The 12,425-nt window shown below is 27.8% G+C and overlaps 1 protein-coding gene across 1 annotated transcript; it reads left to right on the forward strand.

Moving 5' to 3' along the window:
- The first annotated feature begins 1,119 nt into the window (after positions 1–1,119).
- LOC129980750 (uncharacterized) lies at positions 1,120–7,289 on the forward strand. The gene is made up of 5 exons (XM_056091132.1): positions 1,120–1,158; positions 2,545–2,645; positions 4,550–4,634; positions 5,825–5,980; positions 7,200–7,289. Exons 1-5 carry the CDS (start codon positions 1,129–1,131, stop codon positions 7,287–7,289), a joined length of 462 nt encoding a protein of 153 aa, XP_055947107.1. The 5' UTR covers positions 1,120–1,128.
- Positions 7,290–12,425: the final 5,136 nt, after the last annotated feature.

Raw genomic sequence — 12,425 nt, forward strand, 5'->3', positions numbered from 1 at the left:
TTTAACTACAGTTCCATTCGGAGAAAGAATTTTTTATTTCCAAGTTCTAACTTACTCTGCTTTGAAATATCAAAATTTTCTAACACTTTATGTAGCTCCATTTATATAAGTATTTCCAGAAATATGTATAGTAATAAAAATTAAATATTATTATTTTCGAACATCCAGTAAAATGCTATAATAAAGTACAAATCTTTGAATCTTAAATTGTTATTCTATTATTTTTAACCTTTAACCGCAATTCCATTCAGAGAAAGAATCTTTAATTTCGAAATTCTAATTTGTATTATTTGAAATATCAACATTTTCTAATAATTTATGTAACTCCATTTATGTATGTATTCCCAGCAATACGTATAGTACTGAAAATGAAAGGGTAGTTTTAAAGCTAAAATCCTATTAATAATAATAAGAATCGGAATATTAATGCTTTGCAAATTTACTTTTTCAATTACTAATGTGTTTCAAAATTTCCTTTATGTATGTGGAATGAAGTTTCTATGAACCTTCGTTGTTTTAAATTTTGTTTGTATGTAAAAAGAGGATGATAAAGGATTTCTTTTATGTATTCATTACCCTTCCTGCGATTTAGTAAGTTTACATACCTTCGCAAATATATTTCTTTTAAAACGTCATTGTATCTTCTCTCAAATTAAAGAATACACTTTATTTTATATATTTACTCAAAATGAGTGTAGTTTAAGAAAATTTCAACATTATTACATCTAAAATTGTTTTCCGATTCAAGAAACCATTAGATTTCATGTACACAAACATGAAATAGCTACATCTAAAATAATTTAATAACGCATAAATTATGTAAAACACGAAATAGACATTGTTTGTCGTATCCATTAATTCTTTCAAAAACGGAAACTAAATGAGTTTAAATGCTTACTCATTTAAAAATATTAAAAAGGTCACTTCTGTAATATTAGTCAAAGGTTTCTTGTTTTAAAAAAATAGATTCTAAAAAACAAACAATCTATTGTTCCAGAATTTTTTGTTCTTTATTTCTTAACAATCGCTTTTTATAATTATCCTCTCATTTGCATATGTCCATCCATTCTTTTAATTTTGAACTTTAAAATCAGAATGTTTTACAGACGCAAATTTAAATGTTTTAAAATGAAGACTGTTCGCATTGGCGTTTCTCAAGTAAGTTTTTGTATGATATTTCATTGTTTCCTTTAATGTATTAATTCTTGCTTGTAATAACTGTCAACTTGCAGATTCTCATACAATTTTAAATGATGTTATAATCAATTGAAATACAAACTAAATTAATACATTTTATATATTAATTATGTTTTTGAGCATATTAACGATACAGTATCTTGATTATTTCAAATAAAGAATTTATTTCCTCGTGCACAAGTGGCAAAATACTTTACTACTAAATAATATATTAAAAATATTTGACGATGAAAATCTGTCTCATGTTTTTTTCCGCCTTGAATGTGCAATAAAATAAGAGATCAAAATCTTAAATAATATTTGTTTTATTTTTCTAGTTCCTAATTGATGAAGCATTTCTTTTAAAAAAGATTAGCACAAAATAATGTTAGATAATATGAGAGCATACAGAGAGCTTCAGAAAAATTTGTGTTTGCCGCAGCTAGTAAATCATTAATTAGTAAATGTATAAATTGTGGTATTGTAAAATGTACCGATTATCAACTAGAAAAGTTTTTTGAAATATGTTTTGTATACGAATTGATTAATCGTTTCCGTAAGAGAAACATTAACTTTCACAAATTATATAAAATATTATAGGATAATTTTGAAAATATGAATATAATAATATAATAAAAATAATAATAAAATAAATAATAATAAAAATAAAATAATAATAAAATAAATAATAATAAAATAAAATAAAATAATAATAAAATAAAAATAAAATAATAATAAAATAAATAATAATAAAATAAAAATAATATAAATATAAAAAATAAAAAATAAAAATAATATAAATATAAATAATAAAAAATAAAAATAATATAAATATAAATAATAAAAAATAAAAATATAATTTTATACAAAGACGTTCATAAGCAGACGTAGAAAATACAAATTAAGTTTAAATGGCGCATAAATTTTATATGAAATTAACTACTCAATGTTGTGTTAGAATTATTATTAACCATTTAAGTGCGGAAATAATCAGAATCAAGCGATGATACGCATGCAAGTCGAGCACAATGCAAATGGTTGCATAATAAATGTTGTGAAAAAAAATCATATTATAATGAATAAGAGTTCATTTTTATTAGATAAAAAAAATTACACTGTAACAAAATGAAGATTTGGACTGACATGTATGTGCTTCTAACGCAGTTAACTGGTTAAAGCAGGATAACTTAACTTCTATGATATTATAAATGAAGTTAGGAAGGGTTAGGAAGGGACTGTCTTTCCATAGATATCTAAAAAAATTATATCACTGTTTTATTTTTCATGAACAAATAGCAAGAAGAGTTCTTTGTTAAATATATATAAGTTGAGCAATTTGTTTCTAAATTTAGGATTCTATCTTTTCAGTGGGTCCCATGGATAAAATTTGATGCAAACAAAAGCCTCGAGTCGGCTGAAGGTGTGCTTGTGGAATTTTACAAAGGAATGAAACATGCGAAAGTTTTTGAGTAAGAATGAAGATTTTAAATGGTAGAAAACTAATTTATTTCTGATTTAAAATTAAAAGCTGTAATTATTTCATTCATGTATCCTTCATGATTAAAATTTATTATCTCTTTTTGGATCATTTAATTTTGAAATCACTCAAATCAAAACCTAACTGTTGCTCTTTTAATAGTAAAATATATGCTTTGTATGAAAAACTGCAGTTTTTTTTAATTGTCGCTAATAACAAAACCGCTCACAACAAAATAAAGAACTTTTAATTATGCATGTAAAATAAATTGTAATTGGTTTATATTATGCAATACAAAGCAATTATATAAAGCAATGAAACCTGTTGCTAAGGGTCATAAATCCATCAATATTGAGTTCTCGGCATCCTTCGATTACAGAGAGTGAAAGAAATGGGGGTTCATAGATGATGGGTCTAAAAGGCATAGTATTTATAGGAAATAAAAATGAATGAAATCATTGCTGACAACAGGATTGTGGGATTCATTCGTGGGTTTTTTGCATAAGTAATGTGCAGTGAAGTGGTGTATTTTTTTTAAAGATTTTGCTCAAAAATGAGAAGTTATGGAGGATATGGGACCAATGATGACTTATCTATGTGTCACGAATTTTCATTTTAAATTAAAATGGGCGAAATGTATATGATTTTGGGAGGATTCTGGAACTTATTCTTTGATTTTTCAGACAATTTAAATTATATAAACAGTATTTAATGCATCTACGAACAAACCTTCGTCCTTCTTTCATTTGTTTAATATGCCCGTAAATGTAATAATAAAAATTTTGATTCGAACAATATTTTATTTAAGTTATCACTAACATTCAACTGATCACAAATATTCAACTGAAATCGCAAATATTCAACTGAAATCACAAATATTCAACTGGGCGTCAAGCAATTTTTTTAAAGTTTTTCTTTAAACATCAGAGAATTTTATTTGCTTTGAAATTTGATAAACGATATTATGAATATGATTATTATTCTTATTTAAAGTTGATCAGCGTATTACGTTTTAAAAACAATTGACATCTAATATATTTCAGTTTTCTAATATTTTGATATATTCTTTTAGCTATATAATAATTTTTAATAACTATTAATTGTTTCAAAACAGATTCTAAATGGCATCAAAAAATTTTATGTTGCTTCTTCTCTGATATGTATATTATAAGATTATAAAGTATAATAACTTTGTAAATAGTTGTATTTTATTTTTAACGCTAATAGATTAAACAAATTCTCGGTGGTTCTCTTAGTATTTTTAATTTCGAAACACAATATATATATATTATTTAATACTTTCATTTACATCTTAAAAATAAATGAAAATATTAAATAAAATATGTATTTTTGCATCGCCATTTAAATAATCTTTTTATTAATATAATTTAAATATTTTTATTTAAATATTTCTAAATATACACTTATTAATTAGATACTTTTTTAAGCTAATAGACTTATTAATTAAAGTGCAAAAGCTTTTCTATTAAAATTACAGTTAATACATGTCTATTGGGTGAATGGAATCATACGCTCGCTTAGAAAAGTTGGTGTGCACGATTTATTTTCTTTCATTAATTTAACAGATTTTAGCTATTAAAAATGACCCTTTTCAAAGTAAAAATTAAAAGGAAAATAAATTTTCTTTTGCAATAAAATGAATAGCTGATAAAGCTTAAATTACTTCACTTTCAGCTTTAATTACCGGTTGATCGCTCTTTTAACCAGTTTTCTTTTCCGGTTAAAATATTTCCATTTCCCATTATTAAAATAAATTTCTATACTTTATTTTTTTAAATTAATTTTTCTCACAGTATGTGTTTCTTTCTCTTATATTTTTATTTTCTTTTACACTTTTGTAATACAATATTTATAATCTTTTTATACTTTTCGCAGTTATCAATTACAAGTGGAAAGTGTTTATGGAATATTGGGTCCTGATAAAAAGTGGACTGGGATGATTGGAGCAATGCTTAGAAACGTAAGTTTCTGAAACAAATTTACAAACATCACCAAAAATGAGTCAAAACATTAAATGAAGAAACAATACCTTTCCTTGTGGTAAATTTTCCTCCAATGAAGCGTTTGTTTTGGATGAGTGATTCGTGAATATATATCCGAATGAATTACAGACTTCATTAATTTGATTTAAGTTTAGGGCTAGTTTTCGAAAGCATTTATTTCACAATTGCAATCTGTGGCTTGTGGCAAAATTTTTATAGTTTTGCGAGCAATAATCTCAGAAGTAGTAGGATTAAATTATTCTAAAAGAATAATTTCTTACACATATTCACTTTACATATTTACTTTATAATTAAATAAAAATTATTTTTGTATTATTTGAAGGAAAGTAAGATGTGAAAGGAATTATATGACAGCCATTTTTTTCCCTCTCTTTTAGCCCAGGAAAAAAAAAGACAAGAGTAGAAAACAAAATGAATTTATTGCCAAAAGTTGCTCACAATACTGGTTACTTTTCGACACCAAGATAACATAATCGGGCATAAATATAAAGATTCAGGCATTTGTCATATCGGTGATACAGTTTCCTTGTATCCTTTTGGTTTTGCAGTCAGCAATGAGAGATATACCATAGCGTTCCTTTGAAGATATTCATTAGCCTGAAATTATTATTTTGGCATTTTAGCCAGTTCTTCGATTTAGAGAAGAAATAAAATCACTCGGCTCTAAGCCGCATTCTCTATGAAAGGGAGGAAATGCGCAAGATTATTGAAAAAGAAGATCTTGTTCAACAAGCTGAACAAGTCATTCGAAAGAAATGGAGAATGCTGGGGTGCTACACCAAATAAATTGGAAGAAACAAACTGGGAGAGCAACATGCTAAAATTACAACCTTAAGTTTTTCAGAAACATTTTTTTAACTAATTCTTTGAAGTTCTCAACTAATCAATGCTAATCAAAAACTGAAGCTCAAAATTTAATACTCAAAGAATTTTTTTCTGAAAACATGTTTTACACTCATTTATATAGAATTACAAATTCCTTTTTTGTTGTTGTTGTTGTTCAAAAATGGAACATCGTTTATTGTCGAATCGTTATTGTTAAATAACTGAAACATTACGTTTTGTTGCAGTATTGGAAAATCTTCTGGATCTACATCCAATAGTACAGAATTTCATTCTGTTTTTGAATTCTTCTTTTGTCTTTCAGGAAACTGACATAGTGGGCCCATTCTTCATGGACGAGCGCCGAGGAAGCGTGGTTCAGTTCGTCTCACCGTTGGATTTTTCACAGCTTGTACTAGTCACTGGCTTAACACATGCTAGCAACTATCCTTTCCTTATTTTTAAAGTGTTTTCGATTGAAGTAAATATTTTTCGCAATAACTTTTTCCCCATTTGTTTTTAATTTTAAAATGTCCTTTGACGTGAATCTACCATTTACGAAAAACCTGAAAGAAATATCACAAAACATTATCAAAAGTTTGGCGATTTTCGAAGTAACCTAATTATGAATAAAATGATTTCTTTTTCTGTTGTTATAATCCAAAATCAAGAATTTAAAAACGTAAGAAATAGTTAAAAATAATTATAATATATAAAATCAGCATTCTTGCGTTGACTTCTTACTCTAAAAATGGGTCATGCATTTCGAATTATTTATTAAATGAAAGATGATGAAAGAATAAATTGCTATCTTTTGTTTGTTTATTTTTTGTATTTTCTGCTATTTGTAAAATAAATTATTAAGCAAATTGTGTAACTGATAAATTGCTATATTTGTTTTCTCTGTATTCATTATAAACCCGATTGTAACTGAACAAAATTCGGAATAACTTTACTTTATTCTGAAAATTATGTTTGCAATGCGAAAACGAGCCAAAATTGATTCGACGAAATAAACAAAGTATGTTTTGTTATTTTTTAGCAATTTCTCTTGAATGGCCAAAAACTGTTTCCGGATGATCTTTTTATAATAATTCGATTCAGAATTCTTTGGCTAATTAATTCTTTAAGATTTATTGTTTAGTTAAGAATGAAAATATTGACATTTGTAATCAATTTCCTCAAAAGTTTCAAAGACTGTTTTCAATTCTTTTAGCAATGCAGGACAAAAAACCTTCAAAAGTGAAAAAGTAGCTATTGACGAACAAAGATTTATTTTTTTCACAATCACGAATTTATGAAAAATGACAAAGTTACAGTACATTATACCAAATATTATTCTCTCTCAGGAATCTTGAATAATTGTTTCATTTTCTTATCAAAAAATTGAAATTGAATTTGCATTGTACAAAAATAGACATTACTCTACAAATGAAAGATTAATTCCAAAAATCATATTTACTAGATAAATATCTATTGCACATCATAGATATTATAAATGGGAAGAGCATAGCTTGAGAAAAACAATCAGTTATTAGTTATAAAGAAATGTATTCACTGATTATTTCAGTTGCTGCTCGGGAACATAACATTGAAACATTAAATATAGATAAATGGATGAGCAAAACAAAACAACTTTTAAGAAACTGAATTTAGAATATTATGAATTATTCTACAAAATTCATCAATCCTGTTTACAGGTTTATCACTTTCAATATCAGTTGCCTGACTTTCTCTCTAAATTTGCACCTTTGGATATTCCTAAAGAAATGGAAGAAATATCAGATTAGTCTTTCCCTTCATTCCCCTTTATTTAATGCGCCGTTTACAAATATTTTTTTGAATATTATAATTGAATTTTACATTTGAATTCAATAATTTCTCTGAAGAATGGTTTTAAGACCATAAATGTTATTTTAGAGAAAAGGCTTAATTTTTTTTTTTAATATTATAAATGAATTATTCATTTAAATCAATCATTACTTTGGAGAATAATTTTAATGCCATGAACGTAGTTTAAGACAAAAAAGGAAAAGAATTTTAATGCGCTTTGTTGGAAATTCTAATTGGTGTATTTTGAAATACTAAACGAGTCTGAAAAACCTTTATATGTACCTTAACAAGAAATATATAAATTATTGAAAAACATTCATATTATAATGAAAAATATAAAAAATGATTTATTCTAAAATTATTCATTTTCAGTTTTAAAGTGAACATTTTACTAATATGTTAAGTTTTTATAATTTAATTTTTAACGCTGTTAGTTTTATTTCTTTCCTAATGAACTTTTTAAATGGCATCAACTGCAGTTTTATTTGAATAGCACTCATTGCTAAAAAATTTAAAAAAACTTGTTTCCTTTTGTTTTTAATCGTCGACATATTCCAGCAAAAAATATCAAATATTTTTTTCTTTTTATTAGCTATGGTTAGCATTCCTAATGGCTGTTTTCATTGTTGCTGGGGCGACATCTTTAATATATTTTATTTTGCCGTTTCCCTTTAAAAAAACGAAAATGGAGGCATGTCTAAGATATTTATGGTTATTCCTGATGTCGCTAATTGGGAAAGGTAAGTAAAATAAATTTGAAATAAAAGATTGTGTTAAATGTTTTTCATAAAATCTTTTAAAGGAAACACTTAAATTTTAATAATCAATCACCGTTATAAAAAAAATAGTAAACCTCCGGCAAAAAATTTATAATACAAAGAAAGTAGTTCTAAAGTAACTATATATTGTGGAGAAAAATGTGCAAAAAATGTTAAGAAAATATTCGCATGATTTAATCAAAAATTTAATAATAGCAGAATGAATAATAATAATGATGATAGATGTGTGTGTGCGCGCGCCTCGTATGATCGACAATTTTTTAGGTCATTAAATTTTAGGTCATACAAATTTTAGGTCATTAATAGAAATTTGATAAGTGAAAATTCTGTGACCAGTGTACTTTTGGATTGATGGTAAAATGACTTTCTGGAAAATTTTTGCCAAAACAACAGATTTTGTTGGCATCTTTCCGAAGGTTATCATTATATTTTAAAAGGAAAACTATTCCAGCTTCAGGTAACCCTAAAATTTGCTCTCAAATTATTGACGTAGGCAAAAATAAATGATCGCATGCAAATTTCGGAAGTAATATTACTGCAGATTAATAAATATTGAACCGATTTTATGCAATCATGCGATCAGAAAACGTAGAGATTAATGTATTATCTATACTTAGAGATTGAAAAAGTATGACTATTATGTTATGTTATTATATATTTTCATTAGTATGTCAGAGAATATCTAAATTAGAATAATAATAGTTATTAACTCAGAATTAGAATTTGATTTCGTGCATATTGATTTTCTCCAATGGACTCAGAAATTGTTGTCTATGATGCGTTGCAGTAGTTAAAAGCAAAAATTAAATAGTAGAGAGTAATTCGATAACAATTCTCTATGACTGGATATTCTGAAAGGTACTGCATGTATGATAAAATCCAATGAATATAACGTAGCTTGATTTGACAATTATATGCCAATATTTATTTTTTAATTATATTCTAATTCTTTGAGAAATACATACATTTCGAAACAGTGCGATTGTGAAGTATACAAAAAAAAATCTAAAAAATAAAAAAAAAGTTGCATATGACAAGAATGCGATAGTTAAAATTGAAAATAAATTCTAAAACACTAAAACGATAATCTGGCGATTCCTTGACACGTAAGCTTAACTAAATAAAAGCAAGAAACCAAACGATAAATTAGTTCTATTATTTAGATGTCTTAATTAATTAAAAGAAACCAAACGATAAATTAATAGCGTCATCTGAAGGTGATGTCACTTCATAGAAATGACGAACAGAAAATTCATTCTTAAAGTCTTTTTGTTTGTTTGTTTTTGTTAAAAAATTTTTTTATTTATTTTATTTATATACCTTGATTTTACACTGATATACACTGATTTTATTGATCTACATTACGGCTTTAATTTCAGATTTTGGAGCAAAAGGTAGTTGGTATCTAAAATATATCTTGAATAGCCGTAGCTTCCGCTTCATCCAGGGCGTTTGGCTCTTAAGCGTTCTTATATTTGTGAATACATACCAAGGTAGTATTATATCCAGTTTTGCCGCCAACAAGTTGAAACCCAAATATGAGACACTGGAGGAAGTGATAAATGATAATAACGTAGCTGTCGGAACCTATCCAAACTCTTTTCCTTATCTATGCCTATCAGTATGTATTTCTATTCTTTTTTGAAAATGAGCCCGTGATAATGATTTTTTTAATATTAAATTCCAAGCATTATGATGATTTGTTTATTTATGGCAAAAAATTTAATTAAAAAATAAGTTAATTTTTAAAAGAGTTAATCAGTTGAAGACCAATTTAATTCGTCTCTGAGGTAAAGGTGAGAAAATACACTTTTATTTATGATTAGGTACTTAATATGCATAATTATACTTACAGAATACATAAGTGTTCCTTTCCGCTCATTAAAAATTAGATAAAGAAAATAAAATCCTATAGTCTATTAAATAGCAATCGGTTAACAGTTTATGTAGTATTGATTATAGATTTCTTCAATTTTGGCAGTCATACTGACTGATTCAGACTTCAACAAATAAAAGTTTATTATTTCTCTAGAGAGAAATAAAAAAAAAAAACTTTTTGAATTCTGGACTAGAACACCGTGGAGATAAGGAGGTATTTAAACTTGCTATATATATTAGCATTTTAGGGAAGAAAATTTGGCTATTGAAGGAAGTAAAGTTCTTGTAATTATAAAGCCAAACAATATTTCAGAAATTGCCATCCAACTAAAACCCGTTCCGACGACCCAATTCTTTACGGATATGGTCGTAAACCTGCAGTTGACCCATTGTAGGACCACCCTTGCCTGTGGACGTCGAGCGGGAGCTTCCCACAAATTGTTGGTAAAAGAAAGAACTCCGGACATCAAAGAACCCCGGAAAACCACAAGAGAGGGAAGTGCAAAATGTGCCTGTCTCAAGATGCACGGCGGTCGGAACGGGGCTTAAGGCAGAGCTCAGTTATCCGTTGATAAGCAAAACTTATTTATTGTCAATAATTTAAAAAAAAGATGCATGATTACTGGAGATTTTTAGTTGTAGGAAAACAATGCACAAAATTATGAATATCCCTTAAAACCCCATCTGTTATAGGTTTTTGGAAATAATAAATACCATTATATGTCTGAATGAATCTGTGCACCATCTTTTAAAATTAGTGTAGATTAACTATGAAAAAGATATAGCAAAGTATACTTAAATTTCCTAGACCATAAGCTCTAAATCTTTCGATTATTTTAAAGAAATGTTTCATAGGTTATTTCAATAACAATATTTTTTTTTCTGATTAGAAACTAGCCAATACAACATTGGAGCCGATTTGGCTGAGAGCTCAAGAAAATCTGGTGTACGAGGTTTCACACACACCTGAATGGATGGATCGTGTAGAGAAAGGAAAGATGGTGATCGTAGCCGAACTCGGACACACGAAGTACCTCATAGGGAAGAGGTTCGAAAGGACTGGACTCTGCGGAATAAGGGTTGTCCCTCTTAGACTTTGCGCTTCCTATTTGGCACTAGGTGCTAGAAAAGACCTATCCAGGTCTTTCATCAATAAGTTCAACTATGAGTATGTATACAATAGCCTTTATGATAAATTTAAACTTCTCTTTTCACCTTCTCGTATGTGAAGAGAATGAATGGTAATTCAGATTTTGATGAAATTTCACGTTTTAGAACTCTCTGAGAAAAAAACACTATTTTAAAACTATACCTATCTGTTTATCTCACTATGCACATGATTACTCAACTTCTATGAGGTAAAGAAATAAATGTGAAGCGACCTTTACACTAAAATTATAAATTTGTGTGAACTTTTAAAGATATACAAGGTGATCAAAATTAAAACACCCTTACTCTGAGCTCTCTATAAAAAGAACTACTCAGTGTAAAGTTCCAAAATTGGTGAATATACTATTCAAGAGATGGGAAGACGGATTACGTGAAAAACAAATTAATTCCAGTAGCACCCGTAGATGGCGCTATACAACAAAAATTGACTGAAAAGACTCAAAATACACATTTGTAATACATTTTATTCGAACGTATCAAATATGCAATCACAAGCACCTTATCGATGCTTACCAGCTTGTTTAATTGCGGATCGTAATGGGTCGATTGAGATGCTTCTCGCATGCACTGCCTTTCAAATCTGCCATGGTTAGCAGACGTCCACGATAAACAAGAATTTTTAAGTACCCCCAAAGCTAAAAATCGTAGGGATTAAGATTTGTAGAACGAGATGGTTGAGTTGCCGGAAATGCACGACTCATTACTCTTTCATTAATAAAATGTTGCCGAAGAAACTGCTGTACACAGAGTCCAATGTGTGGAGGCGCTTCATCTTGCAAAAAGGTAATTGAATCAAGACATTGGCTCTGCTGCGTTTGGGAGCATGTTTTGGTACCTGCTGGTTCTTCGTAAATTCTCAAATCGACGAAAATGTCGAGCCCTGATAAATTCAAAGAGAGTAAAAGCAAAAGAGCTAAAGCAATAAAATTTGGTATATAGTTTTAGCATATAAAATATGACATCGTGTTAAATAAGATAGAGCATTCTTCACAGTTATAACAAGGTATTCATTGAATTCTATGCTAAGCTCCCTTTGATAGTGGTATAATTAAGATCATACATGGATATGTGAAGTCCAGGCCGCCAATCCTATACGTCACAGTACAGATAATATCTTAAAGAACTTTTCTCTTAAAAATCAGAAATCAAAGAAGGTGACCAGGAGTGCTGAAAATGTGAATTATGTCATGTACCGTTTCCCCTCTTTACATAATTCCATTTTTGAATTTTGATAAACAATATGTCTTCAATTATAAAATGGCATTT

The sequence above is a fragment of the Argiope bruennichi genome, chromosome 8 (genome assembly GCF_947563725.1).
Source record: "Argiope bruennichi chromosome 8, qqArgBrue1.1, whole genome shotgun sequence".
Classification (NCBI taxonomy): Eukaryota; Metazoa; Arthropoda; class Arachnida; order Araneae; family Araneidae; genus Argiope; species Argiope bruennichi.

Coding starts and splice junctions, on each gene's coding strand:
- LOC129980750 (XM_056091132.1), top strand. CDS start 1,129: ATGAAGACTGTTCGCATTGGCGTTTCTCAA. Junction 4,635..5,824: donor TTGGAGCAATGCTTAGAAAC/GTAAGTTTCTGA, acceptor TTTGTCTTTCAG/GAAACTGACATAGTGGGCCC. Junction 5,981..7,199: donor TTAAAGTGTTTTCGATTGAA/GTAAATATTTTT, acceptor TCCTGTTTACAG/GTTTATCACTTTCAATATCA.